Source organism: Aphelocoma coerulescens, chromosome 1 (assembly GCF_041296385.1).
Source record: "Aphelocoma coerulescens isolate FSJ_1873_10779 chromosome 1, UR_Acoe_1.0, whole genome shotgun sequence".
In the NCBI taxonomy this organism is placed as follows: domain Eukaryota; kingdom Metazoa; phylum Chordata; class Aves; order Passeriformes; family Corvidae; genus Aphelocoma; species Aphelocoma coerulescens.
In genome coordinates this window covers 92,182,214-92,200,640 of record NC_091013.1, presented here as the reverse complement: position 1 = coordinate 92,200,640, position 18,427 = coordinate 92,182,214, and the positions used below count along the sequence as shown (strand labels likewise).

General features: G+C 51.2%; 2 protein-coding genes across 3 annotated transcripts; both read right to left on the bottom strand.

Annotated features, from left to right (window-relative positions):
- Window positions 1-1,113: 1,113 nt before the first annotated feature.
- On the bottom strand, window positions 1,114-5,227 carry LOC138119394 (C-type lectin domain family 6 member A-like). The gene is made up of 7 exons (XM_069031233.1): window positions 5,168-5,227; window positions 4,892-5,048; window positions 3,881-3,976; window positions 3,334-3,426; window positions 2,129-2,280; window positions 1,778-1,908; window positions 1,114-1,519 (listed from the first exon to the last, which is right to left on the bottom strand). Exons 2-7 carry the CDS (start codon window positions 4,926-4,928, stop codon window positions 1,360-1,362), a joined length of 669 nt encoding a protein of 222 aa, XP_068887334.1. The 5' UTR covers window positions 4,929-5,048; window positions 5,168-5,227; the 3' UTR covers window positions 1,114-1,359.
- Window positions 5,228-9,373: 4,146 nt separating this feature from the next.
- Window positions 9,374-14,026, bottom strand: LOC138119388 (C-type lectin domain family 4 member E-like). 2 transcript variants are annotated; one of them, XM_069031218.1, is made up of 6 exons: window positions 13,945-14,026; window positions 12,934-13,029; window positions 11,512-11,604; window positions 11,036-11,187; window positions 10,688-10,791; window positions 9,374-9,985 (listed from the first exon to the last, which is right to left on the bottom strand). In XM_069031218.1, exons 1-6 carry the CDS (start codon window positions 13,979-13,981, stop codon window positions 9,838-9,840), a joined length of 630 nt encoding a protein of 209 aa, XP_068887319.1. In that variant the 5' UTR covers window positions 13,982-14,026; the 3' UTR covers window positions 9,374-9,837. The 2 variants fall into 2 exon arrangements, with proteins under 2 accessions (XP_068887319.1, XP_068887309.1); XM_069031208.1 differs by having other exon boundaries at window positions 10,688-10,809; window positions 13,945-14,019.
- Between the last annotated feature and the right edge of the window lie 4,401 nt (window positions 14,027-18,427).

Here is an 18,427-nt window from a genome sequence, read left to right as displayed (position 1 = left end):
CCCCATACAACCTTCCAGGAGCCAGAACTGCAGCTGCCTCTAAAAACTCTTGTAAAACATTGGTCATTCTCTGTGTGTCTTATCTGCCTCTTTTTCTTCCTCAAAACCCTGTTGCTGTAATTTCCAGAACTGATCTGAGGGAAATAAAAAGAGAAGTCTATTGCAATGTTTGGGTTTGCTGTCGTGTTGGACAAGTCAAAATAGTTTTCTGCATTGTGAAAGTATACAGCAACTTTGGAAACTAGGAGGCAAAGATTTGCAACATCCAAGCTTTTGGTCCAATGGCTAAACCAGAAACCTGAAAAACACATTTCTTCAGGTAGAAGTGACAAAAATTTATACTCAGATTTTTGATGGAAAAAAAATCACCCAGAACTGATTTTTCAGGCTGTATTTTTAGTCCCAAATTGGAAACGCCCAGCTCTTCAAAGATTATGGATATCAGTGATGAAAGGGAGCAACATGCAGACTAGAGTTTGGGAAATTTTAGGGAAGCAGAGCATTGCTCAAGACTTCTGTGTATCTGATTTGCAGTGATGCCTCTGATAGGGGTCTTCCACCCTTTTCTCACATTGGAAATTTGTCCTTGGGGGACTCTGGTTTTTATCCTTCTGGTTACATTTAATTGCTTTCTCTCTTTTTCATTGCCATGCCTCATCCTGCCATATCTCAGCAGAATCTCCAAAATCTTCTTCTTTCTGCTGCATTGTGGGCAAACAGTGGCTGGCACTGAATACTACACAGCCTGCTCTGTCTCTGTCTTCACAAGTGATTCTCCAAAGTGTTCAGGGCCTTCCTCCCATGCTCTACAGATGAACACTACGTTGTTCCTGCTCCTGGCCAGTCCAGCACACTCAGCAATATTCTCCTCTACAGGTGCCAAACACACAGAAAAGTTAAAACCTTTGTGTTGAGAGGCTGGGTTGTGGGAATGTGGGACATGTCACTCAGAAGACATCCTCATGTAAAGAGCAGAATTAACATTTATTACATTTTTTAAAAAAAACTTATCAACACACAGTGTGCTGAAGGAGAAGGAAACATTAAAACCATTATTAATTTTTCAGTTCAGAGGAGGAACAAGGGCACTCCAGTGAATGCTGTTCTTTCAAATTCTGCTCTGGTGATTTGAAGGATGAGTATCCTTTCATGAAACAGTGATGGCTTTTTCCACATCATTGAGATATTGACTGGACCAGAAGTCAAGGAAAGTGCTGGAGAATAAGCTCTGAAGGAGGAGAGTGGACCAGCAGGACCTTGACATCAGCCTGAGCTATTTCACCCAGGACTGATCTCCAGCTTGTAAAGGGATGCAGGGGCACAAGCTGGTCCTTTGGAGCTCAGATTTTATGTTCCTCCTCAGAGAAGTTCGACTGCCCGTTCACAAATTCGATAGCAATTTGTGAAGCAAAGGACGTTATTCCAGTTACTGAAAGTGTTGGGGTCCATGTTTCCCTTGACATGAATTGCAGCACATTTTTCTGCAAAGAGTAAATTGGGCTCCCCAGGCTTCCAAAACCTGTAAAAGAAAGTTCCTTGATTGGAAATTCCCTAGCATGCATGACAGTGGATGTGGAGTCACCTCAAACAGTTGTGGAAGAGAAAAGGAATGCTACTGCGACAGAAAACAGGAGCCATAATTTTGACTAGAAAACTAGTTAAGTTTTCTGACTTGCAAAGCAGTTGAAGACAGAAATACCTGCCTTACACAATGTATTGGTCACTTGGGCTGCAGGCATGAATTACAGGGCCTTCCTCACTCCACCAGGATACTCACGTGGCTGTCTTTTCATACGGAGTCTGATCCACCCACTGCCACTGCCCATTTTTGTGAGCAGATAAGCCTATGTAGTATTTTGTTTCATAGATGTTAGTAACTGTTTCTTTTGCCAAGTTGAAGAGGAAATCCTGGAAAAAAGCACAATCTCCATGAGGGGCAGGACTGAGCACAGGGAGGCATCAGGAGTCCCTGTGGGGTGGGGCTGGTGGCAGAGGGGAGCTGGTGCTGCAGGGGTGCAGCCAGGACCTTCCCCCTCCCCTGCAGGACAAGGAGGGGCTCTGAGTGCCCTCCAGGGCCCAGCACGGTGTCTCTGGCTGCTGGGTCCCTCTCTCAGCCCTGTGCACCCACCTGCTCTGCCTTGCTGTTGATCACCACCAGCTGGGAGCCCATCCCAGTGCAGTTCTGCTCACTCTCAGCCCATGCCATCTTATCAGTGGACAGGAAATAGCAGCTTCTTTGAAACCTTCTCCAGCCCTTTGGGCAGCACAGCCAGCCTTCCACTGTTGGGCAAAAAAATCCTGCTTTTGAACAAAATGTGCTGTCCTTTATGACTGTGAGTTCAATGTAGGGTCCCAGGTGTTAGGAGTGGGGTTTGAACCCCATCTTTAGTCTGGACAGAGATAAATGCTCTCTTCTGCACCCCACAAGTAAAGCTGCCAGCAGCCTGGCAGGCTCCTGTCACAAGGCCCCTGCCTGAAGGGACCCCTTGCCTTTCTCTGTCTCTCCTGCCTTTTCCATGCAACATCTCTTTGTTGAGAGATGTGGCTTCTGCCTTGCCCTTCTTGAGGAAGCAAGATGGGAAGTAGTTGGCTTGGAAATGCTTCCATCAGAGAAGTGTGGTCCAAGCTCTCAGCTCATGCAGACTCAGAGACTTACAGCAAACTGCTCTGACAGCCTTGCTGCCACCACAGGCAGTTCCTCACACAGCCAGGTTATCCAAGAGATCTGCCTTATGGCCAGGAAGTCACGTGGTGGAATAAAAAGCTGCCACAGATATATCCTCACAAAACATGAAGTTGCATGTGGGCAGATCTCTGACCTGAGGTTGGGAACTTGCACTACAGGCATTCCAGCACTCCACATTACCCTAACTTCATGTGTGATTGCAGCTCAGCTCTCCAGCTATTCCTAACTACTTAACATCATCCTCCCTCCTCTGTCCCTCACCCTGACCATGGTGCTTGTGTGAACAGGCAGTGAGCCGGCACAGGGAGTGGAGCTGGATTGAACCAGCCTGTATAAAAGCACTTTTATCTAGATCAGTAGACCAGACTTGCATTAGAGGGGTTGTGTGAGGGGAAGAGTAGGAAGGTTGGTCAAATGCAGGTGTGGAACGACCCATCCTCTTCCACTGGCCTGGAATATGTTTCCATAGCATCCTAAGTAAAAATGTACAATACAGTGTCTTCTTCCCTCAATTCCCCAGATTCATTCCTTAAAACAATCCACTTGTGACTGACAATGATACTCCCAACCTCAAAGGTTGAGGGGAAACCAGACTAAATTTTGGTGAAGTTCTTTGCATTGCTTATGAGGCTCTCAGCATCACTCACTTTTGTCTGCAGAACTGCTGGGGACACAGTACCACTCTGTAGAGTTCTGGAAGACAGTCTTGTACTGGCCGTAGCTTCCATCAAGTAAAGCCACTGAGAAGAGAGGAAAGAGAAGGAAAGAGCTACTCTCATCATTTGCACCTCATGCATGAGCAACAAGTGCTATCCTCAACCTTCTGCTTTAGAGCCCCTAGAGAGACTCTGTTACGTTAACAAGCTATGAAATCTGGACTGAGCAAGGATGTGAGGAGAGCAGACCATTTCTTCCACTACCAGTCACTCCTTCCCTTGGATGAGCTTCTCTCACCTCTGCTGGCTGAGAGAATCACTTTCCCAGCTGACAAAGCTGGATTAGAAATCCTCTGAGGATGGGATAAGGAAAGGGACAAAGAAGTTGTGGGACAAGCTAATAACAGTAGAGAGACCTGGGTTTTGGTGAAGGCTGTTTGCCTGCTGGCAGGGGGACTAGGAAATGGGTTTTCCACCTGACAAAAGGCAGTCACCTGAGCCCTTCATCCCGAGGGAATTAAGAGACCCTGGAACCCACCAAGGCAGATGGTCACCAAGGCAGCTTTGATGACAAGGGCAAAAGTAAGGAAGACCCAGATGTTCAGCCAGGAGCAGCTTCTCTCTTCTGCTGGGGCTGAAAAACACAAAGCAGGAGTGGGAATATCCCAGCCCAGAGTCAGGGGCAGGATAACCCAGGTGGCTCCGTACCCCAACACCCTGCTGGTCCCTTGTTCCAAGGACAGGGGAGCCCCACAGGTGCTGGAAGCAGGTGCTGCTGCCTGTCACTAGCAGTGGGTCAGACCCACAGAGCAGAGTAACACAGGGGTTGCCCTGAGGCTGCTTTTTATTTCCCTGTTTATCACAAGTCCTGTCTGGATTCTGCCCAAACCTCACTCCCCCTTTGTCCCGTCAGACCTCCTTTCTCCTCAACGCATCTTCCTTGTTGCCCCCCGTTACCCCTGTCTGTCACTGATTGCTCTTTCTGGACCTCCCTCCTCTTCCTCTCTCTTTAGAGCTTCTTGCTCTCACTACCTGTATTTTGGCTCTGTACCGGGAGCCCCTTTCTGCAGTGGCACAGTCCCCCAAAGGAGTGAGTGCCCAGCTCAGCGTGGGCACAGCCAGACACACAGAAGGCATTGTTTCCACAGGGGGAAAAGGCACTTGGGAGCTCTTGGGAGAGCCCTGGCTGGGTTGTCCTTCAGAGATGGGAGCACGGATTGTGCTCAGCTTGATGCAGACAGCTTTACCAGGGGAATCAGAGAAGGATTGCACCCTTCAGTCCCATTGTTTACAGACAAACCACTGAAGGGAGTAGCAGACCACGGTCTGCCTGGGCTTCCATTCCCCCTGGCTCTAGGAAAAAGGCCATTCTGCCAGCCTGCCCAGCACTGCCCAGTTCCCTCATCTGCTGCTTTGCTCTTGTCCTAAGCCCCATCTCCTGGTAGGAGGCCGGCCGCCGTACCATGCCCAGCATCCATCCCAGCCCTGTCTTTCCCCCAACTCCTTTGACAGGAGGACAGAAAGGAAGGAAGGAAGGTTTGGGGGTTACCTGCAGTTCCAGGACTGACTCTCCCTTGGCGATTCATCCTCTCTACCACAGGATCACTCTTCTCCAAGGGTGCCCATTACCACTTTGGCTGCAAACACAGCCTTCCTCCTGCACAGGGCACCTCCCACACTGGTGAGGAGCCTTCATGGGCTCCAATCTGGTATGGAGAAAAAGCCATATCCTGGGTGTACCCCAGAGCACATGGAAATTGGGGAACTTCTGTCATTTCTCTGCCAGGATATTTCAAAAGATACTGGTTGCAACACAGAAACTCACCAAGGAAAAGGAAAACAGATGAAGGGGAGCATCACTGCAGCTCAAACCATCTCCCTTTGCACAGCCTCAGGCAGTTTCACAGGACATCCATGGCCTTCCCTCTCTGCTGCTTGCTCTTTCCTGCTGAGGGACCCTGGGTGTGAAAACACATACCCTGGCAGGTACATTTGGCATTTGCTAGCAAAGGGCTAAACCCACTGAGCACAGCCTGCAAAAGGGAGCCAAAATTGACAGGAAAGCATATCTGTGACTCAGTCTGGGCAGTGCCCATGTGCATCCTGAGCCCAGAAATCCAGAGCACAACAAAGAACTTGCCAACGCTGTTTTTAACGAATTCCTTTGGAAGGGAGGACGGAGCTTGGGGCAGAGGGGTTCCTTATGACCTGGCATTGTGGGGAAGGGGGATCACTAGGCACTGCCAGAGTCCCTGTGCATGACAGATCATGAAGTTTTCCTCAGTTGTGACTGCACAAGCTGCAGACACACGTGGAATGGACTGAGATGGGAACACAGCCTTTGCTCTAGTTCCATCAGCTGGTTTCTCCCTGGGGAGAGGCATGCACGGGTGCAGAGACATGGGAATGGGAGAGCTCATGGCAATAGCACAGGCATTTCAGCTGAAGCATCAGAAGATCAGGGCACAGAACTGCTTACAAGTGAGGCCAAGGCTGAACTCTCTGGAGAAGAGATCCTCTGATTCTGTTGTTTTGTGCACCACAGGCTGCAGGCAGGGTCAGACCCTACATTTCTAAACACGGTCATGTAACTAATGTTCACAAGCTCTCACCCCACATAAAAACACATGCACACGACTTGTGCAACCTCCAGTCTCCCACCACCAGCCTGGGAAGTGCAGCTGCAAGAACACATCCCCTTTGTGGAAGCAGGGGTTCCCCGGTCCCACACGCTTCCTGCTGGAGATGGAGGGTTCGTGTGTAGCCACACCTCTTGCAGCAGCCTGTGAAGCACAGGTGAAAGCACAAGGTCCTGTTGTGCCACTGCTGGACCGTGGCTCTGTGCCTGCTGCAGCCCTCACTGCCATGAGCGAGGTCACCCACGGCACTCAGCTGCCAGGGAGCTTCTTACAGACAGAGGTGGCCAAGTTGCAGAGCACCCTGAGCTCAATGGCCACTTCCTCACTTCCTTCCCAATTCTCTGTCCTCTCTCTCTTACAATGTTCTTGCTTCTTCTCAACTTTGTTTTCAGCCTGTGCCTTCTCTGTCTCAGAAGCGTGGCCCTCATGCCCTGGTTACTGTTATGCTGGTCATCATGGTCTTTAACAGCCAGAATTTTGGGCCAAATGCCTCCTCAAATAGTTGCAGGTATTCAATTCACACTGCTCTTTGCATTCACACTCCTATTTTATCGCTTGCTGCTGTCCAGGCCGCTTGACCACCATGAAGTGGGATGGGTAAGGCTCAAGAGGGTTCCAAGTATGGAGGACAGCAAGTGTGCTCGTGTTCAGAAATGAACGTGGTGGAGGAAGTTCTCTCTTTCTCAGTGGTTGGTGGCAGTTTCTCCATCAATGTGAATGCCCTGGGCAGTCCTGTTTCCAGTTTTCTTGAATTCCAAATGATTTGAAGGAAAAGGCTTATCTGAAGCAGGGACCTAAGGGCAAGCAGCCTGGGAGGAAATGCTAACAAAGCAAAAGGCAGAAAACATGGGAGAAGTGCTTCCAGCAGGGACAATGGAGGAAGAGAGGATCAATCCCAGGGGGAGTTGTTCCCACTGTGCCCGCTTGCTTTGCCCTCTCACAGGCTGAAAAGCAGCCCCACAGCCCTGAGCCCCAGCCGGGTGGGAGCGGGGCAGCTCACAGAGCAGCTCTCAGGCTCAGCAGCTTGTGCTGCAGTTTTGGAGCTTTGTTTTCAGCAGTAAAGTACAAGCAGTCCCAGAGGACTCTGCAGCATCCTTCTCACGCAGCTTCCTGAGACAGCTTATGGAGGACCCAAGGATGAGATGGGCTCTGCTGGATCTCACACTCACCAATGAGGCTGAACTGTTGGGGATGTAGAGGCTGAGGTCCAGCTTGTCTGCGGTGATTCTGACATGTTGGTGAGTCAATCCTTGCAGGGAACATGAGGTCCAGGACATGGGCTCTCAGATGGACAGAGAGGTGGACTCTTCCAGATCCTGATTCATCCCAAACTCCCAGGATGAATCACCCTTGTTCTCCTGCTCTGTACCCGCGGGCATCACTCCTACATGGAATCCTGCCTTCTTCCTACAGCCGAGGTGAGAGGGCCACGTCCAGGCCTGACAGCGGCTGCTGCTCACTGCAGGCTGACCCCAGGAGTGGACACCCAGCAGAGGAACCTGCTGGTCAGCTCTGTCCTTCAAGGGCTGTGCACCTTCAGCACCACTGCAGGCCTAACCCTCCTGTTCTGGGATGGCCCTTGTCTGGAGGAGGGACAACAGGAAATCTGCTCCTTGTCCTGCTCGTGGGTTAGGAGTTATCACAGAGGGAGGCCTAAAGGGGAGTCCTGCATGGAAAAAGCCAGAAACTCATGGGAATGGTGCTAAAGACAAGGCAGGCCTTTGCAGCCAGTACCAAGCCCAGCAGTCCAGGCTGGTGCTGGGAGGAGCTGTGCCACTGCAGAGCATGGTTTCTGGGCTGCAGATGGAGAGGCCCTCACTTGCAGGGCCAGGAGGGTGTCCTGTCACGTGTGTCCCTCCTTGAAATGGCAGCCTGGTAGGCCAGGCGGGGTCGGGCTTCATGAGAGCTCATCTCCTGCATGTTTCAGGAAGAAAGTCTCACTCCCAGGCTCTGTGCAGGAAGAACTCACGAGGAAGATGGAGAGCTGTTGTATGAAGTGAGAGGACACAGTCGGATCACCGAGGTGGAACACCACTGTGTTTCTGTTGCTCCCTATCCAGTTTTTCAGGCTATCTACAGAAGGAGGCAAAGCATGGGCTATTTCATTCTACTTGTGCAAAGACAGAGCCTGATGGGGAGGAAAGGTGAACAACCCCTCAAAGAGAAGAAATTTCATCAAGTGAAAACTTGAGAAGGGACAAGCCAAGAGGCCAGGAAACAAACTGGGGGGAAAAGTGATCTGGGAACTAGAGAAATAAATTCAAAACCAGAGAAGATGAAATCCTTGGAAGGCAGATGCATGCAAATAGACAGTGGAGAAGAAAGTCAACATGAAGACAAACTCTGAGAGAAGTGGCTAAAATGCTGCTTTGCAGGGATGAGCCTGACCCCATAAAACTGCCGAAACCAGAAGACCTGTCCGGCAGCAGATCTCCAGGGCAGGCACATTAACTCTGGGTCTAGATGTGTGACTTAGGGGGAAAGGAGGAAATTGTGCTGTTGTGCTCACAGCCAGAGCATTGGGCGTAGGCAGAGCCAGCAGGGAATGGGAGGAGGCTGAGGCAAAGAGAGAAAAATGGTGTGAAGAAATAGGTTAAGTACGAGCTGTGTGTGAGGAAAGATGAGGCTTGGCACTGGGAACAAAACACTGGAAGATGGGAGAAGCATGTCAGCCCCAAAGCGGCTATGAAGAGCATGGTGGTCATGTTCCCGATGCAGGACACCAAGGGACATTAACTCAAGTGGCATCAGAGAAGGATTTAGTTCTGCATGAGATACACATCTGCATTGTGAAGCTGGAGAGGACCGGGACACCAGGAAAGGGAAGGGAGGATATTTGCAGCACTGCACTTCCCCGGTTCCCTGATAGCACCACAAGTTTCTGCTGATGACTGCTTTCTCACAGCTGCCTGTGACACTTCTTCACATCTGCTTGTGACACTTCTTCACATCTGCTTGTGTTATTGACTGTATCCCATGGAATTAAGTCAAATCGCTACAAGTGTCAATACTACAGCAGTGGAAATACCCTTGTGGAGAGGGACTTCTTACACAAGAGTGTAGTGATAGGACAAAGGGCTTTACACTGACAGAGGACAGGTTTAGATTAAATATTAGGAAGAAATACATTCGTGTGAGATGGTGAGGCACTGGAACCAGTTACCAATAGGAGCTGTGGATGTCTCATCCCTGAAGTCTTCAAGGCCTGGATGGATGGCGATTTGAGCAACCTGGTCTAGTGGAAGGTGTCCTACTCATGACCTAGGGGGCTTGAAACTAGACTACCTTTAAAAGCCTCTTCCAACCCAAACCATTCCATGATTCTAGGATTATAACCCCAACAGCTTAGAGATGGGAAAAAGAAAGAGAGATATACACACACAGCACAGAGCCTTTCTTCATTGGGCAGGTGTTCTATTTCCTCTTGTATAAGAATTCAGAATTTGTTCAGCAAAACCAGGACAACTGGAGTAAATTCTGTGTGACTCAACAAAAGCAAACACCTCGGCTCAAGGAGACAAAGGAAATTGCATCTCTGGACATCTGTCTTCCATTCCTGTGTCTTCCTCCTGGAGAAGTCCATCTCTTTCCAGCCAGTGGCTGCTGGACCCACTCAGAGAGAAGAGGACACAAGAACCACAGGACCTGCTTTGATGAGCCTGAGCCTTCCTTGTTCCCTGAGCCACTACATGCACTGGGGATGCTGGACAAAGCTCATTTCACTTCCACACACGTGGTCCCACCCAGCACAGTGTAGATGTGTCAGGGCTCCCCACCCCTCCCAGCACAGCCCAGTGCTGTTCCCAGCTCGCTGCTCAGCTCCCAGATTTACTCAGGACAGGGATAGCATATTTCATCACACAGTTACTGCTGCAGCTTTGCAAATTCGATGATGCAAAAGATCTGATCTAACATCATGCCAGTTGTTGAGAGGTTCTCCAGGAACATGCATTACAGTGCAGTTCTCATCTGGGCTTTCACTTGGTTCTCCTCGCCGCCAGAACCTGGGACAGAGACAGGCTTGTTACTGCCCAGCATCCACTGTAAAGCACTGTGGAAAAGGCCACAGCACAATGCAGGACTTGAAGGGAAGAGACAGAAGTTGCCAGTGCTGATTCATGGACAGAAGCAGTGCCCTTCCTCCCACTCCATATCCCACTGGCACCAGTGTCATGTGGAAACCTGCCTCCTTCCTACAGCCTTCCAGCACAACAGGGCCCTGCTCCACCCTGCTGCTGGGGAACTGCCCACCACCACTCACCCCATGCACTTCCCACCCAGCAGAGGCCCATGTTGGCCTCCAGGACAAGTTTGTTCTCCAGAAGACACAGCAAGGACAGTCCTGATGCTCTCTTGCTGTGCCCCATCTCTCCCTGCATTTCAGCACAGGCCATTCCTGTGCATGTAAATGCAGTGCAGCTCAGGCAAGCCTGGTCATCTCTGAAGGGTTCTTGCTGCTGGCAAGATGCAGCTTTTTCTATGCCTAATGCATTGATTTCCAGGTCACAGGCAGTTAATTCATAACCAATAAGCAGCGCAGACGAGCCCATGTGAACCTGGTGTCCTCTTCTGCTGCACCTTTGATCTCTCACAAGGAAGCATGGTGAGAACCCCTCTCTCATGCACCAGCAAAACCTCTCACATCTCCCCTGCTTTCTTTCCCTACCAGGAGTCACACCAAACACTCTTCATCCAGAGATACTCACGCTGCTGTCACATTATATGGAGTCTTGTCCACCCACTGCCACTGTCCCACCTTCTCCGCAAACAGGCCGATGTGGAAATTCTCTCTTTTTGGCTCTCGTTTTATCTGCTCAGAGAGGAAAACCTGGCAATCAGAGAGAGTGCAATGTCCATGAGGGGCAGGACTGAGCACAGGGAGGCATCAGGAGTCCCTGTGGGGTGGGGCTGGGGGCAGAGAGGAGCTGGTGCTGCAGGGGTGCAGCCAGGACCTTCCCCCTCCCCTGCAGGACAAGGAGGGGCTCTGAGTGCCCTCCAGGGCCCAGCACGGTGTCTCTGGCTGCTGGGTCCCTCTCTCAGCCCTGTGCACCCACCTGCTCTGCCTTGCTGTTGATCACCACCAGCTGGGAGCCCATCCCAGTGCAGTTCTGCTCACTCTCAGCCCATGCCATCTTATCAGTGGACAGGAAATAGCAGCTTCTTTGAAACCTTCTCCAGCCCTTTGGGCAGCACAGCCAGCCTCGGTCTGCGCAAAGAGAGGACACAGAGATGAAGGCTACTAACAAGAGATGGTGGTTGCAAAGATCCAAGTCTTCCAGGCACAGTGCTCATGTTCTCCTTGCTGACTTTTCTGAGAGAAAGTGCTTGAAAAAACAGGGATAGTACAGACATTTCTTCCCATTGCTTTGGGGTATGACCAGTGAGCTTTGTGTACCCAAAGCCATGGTGGTCCTTGTAAGGGGATCTCAGGTCTCGACAAAGTTCTCCTGGCGATGTGGTTTGACCTGTCCTGCTACAGCCTCCTTTAGGCCTTTAGCCCCAAGGAACAGGGGACATTGCAAGTACTGACCTGTGCCTTTTGGCAGCGCTGAGTCGCACTTCCACTCCGAGAACTGCTGCTGCAGGGCTGTGGGCTGGTCACTGCTGTGGCAGAAGGGAACCACTGCAAAGGGAGAGAAAAGGCAGCAGGATTATCCCTTCCTCCCAGCTCCTCACACAGCATCTCTGGCCTTCGCTCTCCTTCCACCATTTCCCCACCAAGCATTGTCCCACCTGTCACCTCTTCAGGCCCAAACAAGTGCCACAGCTGCTTTCCCAGCCGGAAAGACACCTTCTTCCAAGTCAGACAGCAGAAGGATCCCTAGAAGCACGTCTCCCAGAGGACATGCCACACACGGCAGCATTGATCCCACCCAACCACAGCCACTCTACCATGCACATACCTACAGCCCAGCTGCCAGTCTACCAAGCAGCCCTTCAGTGTCACACTTTGTCTCTTCCCAAACTACACATCAGCAGTCATTTGGAGGAGTGACCCATCAGCTGGGCCTGTTCCATCAGCAACAGACAGTCCAGCTGAAGGTAATCACATACAGCTGGAGCTGCTGAAACCGGGCTGGAGCAAAAACTCCTAGCATTTACTAACCCCCAGTGTGTGGGGAATAATGCACTGTTGGTGACAGGCCACATCCACAAGCCCAAGGACTCATTAGTAACTCAAACACTCAGGAATATTGATTAGGAGCTGATCGGGGTGTGCTTAGCAATACAGATGTCTGTTTTTATCAATCATTTCATTTAGAAATATTTTTACTTGTGAGCAGAACAATCATCGTGGTCCCAGCGCCTGCTTAGTGAATTGCTGTGATGGAAGAAGGCTCAGAGGAGATGGGCAAGGGCGATGCCTGGCTGAGCACCCCCGTTGCCAATAAAGGTGACATTATCGCTACACAAGGAGACTGAGAGGAGAGATGGCTTTTAGTTTAGTGCAGCTGATGGAACTGAGCAGCTGTGGAACTGTTCATCCCTGCAGGGACCAAAAAGGAGAAGTGTATTCCTCAGTTAGCCACGCAATCTCTGTTTGTTGACAGACACTGTTACTGCCTTAGCCTTCCTGAGCAAGCAGGATAGCAAATTGTTGGCTCAGGGTCCTCCAGAAACCCTTCCATCAGAGAAGTGTGGTCCAAGCTCTCAGCTCATGCAGACTCAGAGACTTACAGCAAACTGCTCTGACAGCCTTGCTGCCACCACAGGCAGTTCCTCACACAGCCAGGTTATCCAAGAGATCTGCCTTATGGCCAGAGATTCAAATGTTGGATTACAGATGTATTCTCACAAGGCTCGAGGCTGCATGAGAAGGGATCTCTGACCTGGGTTTTGGTGAAGGCCGTTTGCCTGCTGGCAGAGGGACTAGGAAATGGGTTTTCCACCTGACAAAAGGCAGTCACCTGAGCCCTTCATCCCGAGGGAATTAAGAGACCCTGGAACCCACCAAGGCAGATGGTCACCAAGGCAGCTTTGATGACAAGGGCAAAAGTAAGGAAGACCCAGATGTTCAGCCAGGAGCAGCTTCTCTCTTCTGCTGGGGCTGAAAAACACAAAGCAGGAGTGGGAATATCCCAGCCCAGAGTCAGGGGCAGGATAACCCAGGTGGCTCCGTACCCCAACACCCTGCTGGTCCCTTGTTCCAAGGACAGGGGAGCCCCACAGGTGCTGGAAGCAGGTGCTGCTGCCTGTCACTAGCAGTGGGTCAGACCCACAGAGCAGAGTAACATAGGGGCTGCCCTGAGGCTGCTTTTTATTTCCCTGTTTATCACAAGCCCTGTCTGGATTCTGCCCAAACCTCACTCCCCCTTTGTCCTGTCAGACCTCCTTTCTCCTCAACGCATCTTCCTTGTTGCCCCCCGTTACCCCTGTCTGTCACTGATTGCTCTTTCTGGACCTCCCTCCTCTTCCTCTCTCTTTAGAGCTTCTTGCTCTCACTACCTGTATTTTGGCTCTGTACCGGGAGCCCCTTTCTGCAGTGGCACAGTCCCCCAAAGGAGTGAGTGCCCAGCTCAGCGTGGGCACAGCCAGACACACAGAAGGCATTGTTTCCACAGGGGGAAAAGGCACTTGGGAGCTCTTGGGAGAGCCCTGGCTGGGTTGTCCTTCAGAGATGGGAGCACGGATTGTGCTCAGCTTGATGCAGACAGCTTTACCAGGGGAATCAGAGAAGGATTGCACCCTTCAGTCCCATTGTTTACAGACAAACCACTGAAGGGAGTAGCAGACCACGGTCTGCCTGGGCTTCCATTCCCCCTGGCTCTAGGAAAAAGGCCATTCTGCCAGCCTGCCCAGCACTGCCCAGTTCCCTCATCTGCTGCTTTGCTCTTGTCCTAAGCCCCATCTCCTGGTAGGAGGCCGGCCGCCGTACCATGCCCAGCATCCATCCCAGCCCTGTCTTTCCCCCAACTCCTTTGACAGGAGGACAGAAAGGAAGGAAGGAAGGTTTGGGGGTTACCTGCAGTTCCAGGACTGACTCTCCCTTGGCGATTCATCCTCTCTACCACAGGATCACTCTTCTCCAAGGGTGCCCATTAACCACTTTAGCTGCAAACACAGCCTTCCTCCTGCACAGGGCACCTCCCACACTGGTGAGGAGCCTTCATGGGCTCTAATCTGTTGTGCTGATAAAGCCATATCCTGGGTGTACCCCAGAGCAAATGGAGATTGGGGAAGTTCCGTCAATACCTTGGTAGTGCATTTCACATGATACTGGTTGCAACACAGAAACTCACCAAGGAAAAGGAAAACAGATGAAGGGGAGCATCACTGCAGCTCAAACCATCTCCCTTTGCACAGCCTCAGGCAGTTTCACAGGACATCCATGGCCTTCCCTCTCTGCTGCTTGCTCTTTCCTGCTGAGGGACCCTGGGTGCGGAAACACATACCCTGGCAGGTACATTTGGCATTTGCTAGCAAAGGGCTAAACCCACTGAGCACAGCCTGCAAAAGGGAGCCAAAATTGACAGGAAAGCATATCTGTGACTCAGTCTGGGCAGTGCCCATGTGCATCCTGAGCCCAGAAATCCAGAGCACAACAAAGAACTTGCCAACGCTGTTTTTAACGAATTCCTTTGGAAGGGAGGACGGAGCTTGGGGCAGAGGGGTTCCTTATGACCTGGCATTGTGGGGAAGGGGGATCACTAGGCACTGCCAGAGTCCCTGTGCATGACAGATCATGAAGTTTTCCTCAGTTGTGACTGCACAAGCTGCAGACACACGTGGAATGGACTGAGATGGGAACACAGCCTTTGCTCTAGTTCCATCAGCTGGTTTCTCCCTGGGGAGAGGCATGCACGGGTGCAGAGACATGGGAATGGGAGAGCTCATGGCAATAGCACAGGCATTTCAGCTGAAGCATCAGAAGATCAGGGCACAGAACTGCTTACAAGTGAGGCCAAGGCTGAACTCTCTGGAGAAGAGATCCTCTGATTCTGTTGTTTTGTGCACCACAGGCTGCAGGCAGGGTCAGACCCTACATTTCTAAACACGGTCATGTAACTAATGTTCACAAGCTCTCACCCCACATAAAAACACATGCACACGACTTGTGCAACCTCCAGTCTCCCACCACCAGCCTGGGAAGTGCAGCTGCAAGAACACATCCCCTTTGTGGAAGCAGGGGTTCCCCGGTCCCACACGCTTCCTGCTGGAGATGGAGGGTTCGTGTGTAGCCACACCTCTTGCAGCAGCCTGTGAAGCACAGGTGAAAGCACAAGGTCCTGTTGTGCCACTGCTGGACCGTGGCTCTGTGCCTGCTGCAGCCCTCACTGCCATGAGCGAGGTCACCCACGGCACTCAGCTGCCAGGGAGCTTCTTACAGACAGAGGTGGCCAAGTTGCAGAGCACCCTGAGCTCAATGGCCACTTCCTCACTTCCTTCCCAATTCTCTGTCCTCTCTCTCTTACAATGTTCTTGCTTCTTCTCAACTTTGTTTTCAGCCTGTGCCTTCTCTGTCTCAGAAGCCTGGCCCTCATGCCCTGGTTACTGTTATGCTGGTCATCATGGTCTTTAACAGCCAGAATTTTGGGCCAAATGCCTCCTCAAATAGTTGCAGGTATTCAATTCACACTGCTCTTTGCATTCACACTCCTATTTTATCGCTTGCTGCTGTCCAGGCCGCTTGACCACCATGAAGTGGGATGGGTAAGGCTCAAGAGGGTTCCAAGTATGGAGGACAGCAAGTGTGCTCGTGTTCAGAAATGAACGTGGTGGAGGAAGTTCTCTCTTTCTCAGTGGTTGGTGGCAGTTTCTCCATCAATGTGAATGCCCTGGGCAGTCCTGTTTCCAGTTTTCTTGAATTCCAAATGATTTGAAGGAAAAGGCTTATCTGAAGCAGGGACCTAAGGGCAAGCAGCCTGGGAGGAAATGCTAACAAAGCAAAAGGCAGAAAACATGGGAGAAGTGCTTCCAGCAGGGACAATGGAGGAAGAGAGGATCAATCCCAGGGGGAGTTGTTCCCACTGTGCCCGCTTGCTTTGCCCTCTCACAGGCTGAAAAGCAGCCCCACAGCCCTGAGCCCCAGCCGGGTGGGAGCGGGGCAGCTCACAGAGCAGCTCTCAGGCTCAGCAGCTTGTGCTGCAGTTTTGGAGCTTTGTTTTCAGCAGTAAAGTACAAGCAGTCCCAGAGGACTCTGCAGCATCCTTCTCACGCAGCTTCCTGAGACAGCTTATGGAGGACCCAAGGATGAGATGGGCTCTGCTGGATCTCACACTCACCAATGAGGCTGAACTGTTGGGGATGTAGAGGCTGAGGTCCAGCTTGTCTGCGGTGATTCTGACATGTTGGTGAGTCAATCCTTGCAGGGAACATGAGGTCCAGGACATGGGCTCTCAGATGGACAGAGAGGTGGACTCTTCCAGATCCTGATTCATCCCAAACTCCCAGGATGAATCACCCTTGTTCTCCTGCTCTGTACCCGCGGGCATCACTCCTACATGGAATCCTGCCTTCTTCCTACAGCCGAGGTGAGAGGGCCACGTCCAGGCCTGACAGCGGCTGCTGCTCACTGCAGGCTGACCCCAGGAGTGGACACCCAGCAGAGGAACCTGCTGGTCAGCTCTGTCCTTCAAGGGCTGTGCACCTTCAGCACCACTGCAGGCCTAACCCTCCTGTTCTGGGATGGCCCTTGTCTGGAGGAGGGACAACAGGAAATCTGCTCCTTGTCCTGCTCGTGGGTTAGGAGTTATCACAGAGGGAGGCCTAAAGGGGAGTCCTGCATGGAAAAAGCCAGAAACTCATGGGAATGGTGCTAAAGACAAGGCAGGCCTTTGCAGCCAGTACCAAGCCCAGCAGTCCAGGCTGGTGCTGGGAGGAGCTGTGCCACTGCAGAGCATGGTTTCTGGGCTGCAGATGGAGAGGCCCTCACTTGCAGGGCCAGGAGGGTGTCCTGTCACGTGTGTCCCTCCTTGAAATGGCAGCCTGGTAGGCCAGGCGGGGTCGGGCTTCATGAGAGCTCATCTCCTGCATGTTTCAGGAAGAAAGTCTCACTCCCAGGCTCTGTGCAGGAAGAACTCACGAGGAAGATGGAGAGCTGTTGTATGAAGTGAGAGGACACAGTCGGATCACCGAGGTGGAACACCACTGTGTTTCTGTTGCTCCCTATCCAGTTTTTCAGGCTATCTACAGAAGGAGGCAAAGCATGGGCTATTTCATTCTACTTGTGCAAAGACAGAGCCTGATGGGGAGGAAAGGTGAACAACCCCTCAAAGAGAAGAAATTTCATCAAGTGAAAACTTGAGAAGGGACAAGCCAAGAGGCCAGGAAACAAACTGGGGGGAAAAGTGATCTGGGAACTAGAGAAATAAATTCAAAACCAGAGAAGATGAAATCCTTGGAAGGCAGATGCATGCAAATAGACAGTGGAGAAGAAAGTCAACATGAAGACAAACTCTGAGAGAAGTGGCTAAAATGCTGCTTTGCAGGGATGAGCCTGACCCCATAAAACTGCCGAAACCAGAAGACCTGTCCGGCAGCAGATCTCCAGGGCAGGCACATTAACTCTGGGTCTAGATGTGTGACTTAGGGGGAAAGGAGGAAATTGTGCTGTTGTGCTCACAGCCAGAGCATTGGGCGTAGGCAGAGCCAGCAGGGAATGGGAGGAGGCTGAGGCAAAGAGAGAAAAATGGTGTGAAGAAATAGGTTAAGTACGAGCTGTGTGTGAGGAAAGATGAGGCTTGGCACTGGGAACAAAACACTGGAAGATGGGAGAAGCATGTCAGCCCCAAAGCGGCTATGAAGAGCATGGTGGTCATGTTCCCGATGCAGGACACCAAGGGACATTAACTCAAGTGGCATCAGAGAAGGATTTAGTTCTGCATGAGATACACATCTGCATTGTGAAGCTGGAGAGGACCGGGACACCAGGAAAGGGAAGGGAGGATATTTGCAGCACTGCACTTCCCCGGTTCCCTGATAGCACCACAAGTTTCTGCTGATGACTGCTTTCTCACAGCTGCCTGTGACACTTCTTCACATCTGCTTGTGACACTTCTTCACATCTGCTTGTGTTATTGACTGTATCCCATGGAATTAGGTCAAATCGCTACAAGTGTCAATACTACAGCAGTGGAAATACCCTTGTGGAGAGGGACTTCTTACACAAGAGTGTAGTGATAGGACAAAGGGCTTTACACTGACAGAGGACAGGTTTAGATTAAATATTAGGAAGAAATACATTCGTGTGAGATGGTGAGGCACTGGAACCAGTTACCAATAGGAGCTGTGGATGTCTCATCCCTGAAGTCTTCAAGGCCTGGATGGATGGCGATTTGAGCAACCTGGTCTAGTGGAAGGTGTCCTACTCATGACCTAGGGGGCTTGAAACTAGACTACCTTTAAAAGCCTCTTCCAACCCAAACCATTCCATGATTCTAGGATTATAACCCCAACAGCTTAGAGATGGGAAAAAGAAAGAGAGATATACACACACAGCACAGAGC

Excerpts from the sequence above, each read along its gene's own strand:
- LOC138119394 (XM_069031233.1), bottom strand. The coding sequence starts at position 4,928 with ATGAATCGCCAAGGGAGAGTCAGTCCTGGAACTGCAG. Across the intron at positions 2,281-3,333 it reads CAGCAGTTCTGCAGACAAAA|TGGAAGGCTGGCTGTGCTGC; the intron begins GTGAGTGATGCT and ends TTTGCCCAACAG. Across the intron at positions 1,909-2,128 it reads TCAACAGCAAGGCAGAGCAG|GATTTCCTCTTCAACTTGGC; the intron begins GTGGGTGCACAG and ends GCTTTTTTCCAG.
- LOC138119388 (XM_069031208.1), bottom strand. The coding sequence starts at position 13,981 with ATGAATCGCCAAGGGAGAGTCAGTCCTGGAACTGCAG. Across the intron at positions 13,030-13,944 it reads AGTCAGTCCTGGAACTGCAG|CCCCAGCAGAAGAGAGAAGC; the intron begins GTAACCCCCAAA and ends TGTGTTTTTCAG. Across the intron at positions 11,188-11,511 it reads AGCGCTGCCAAAAGGCACAG|ACCGAGGCTGGCTGTGCTGC; the intron begins GTCAGTACTTGC and ends CTCTTTGCGCAG.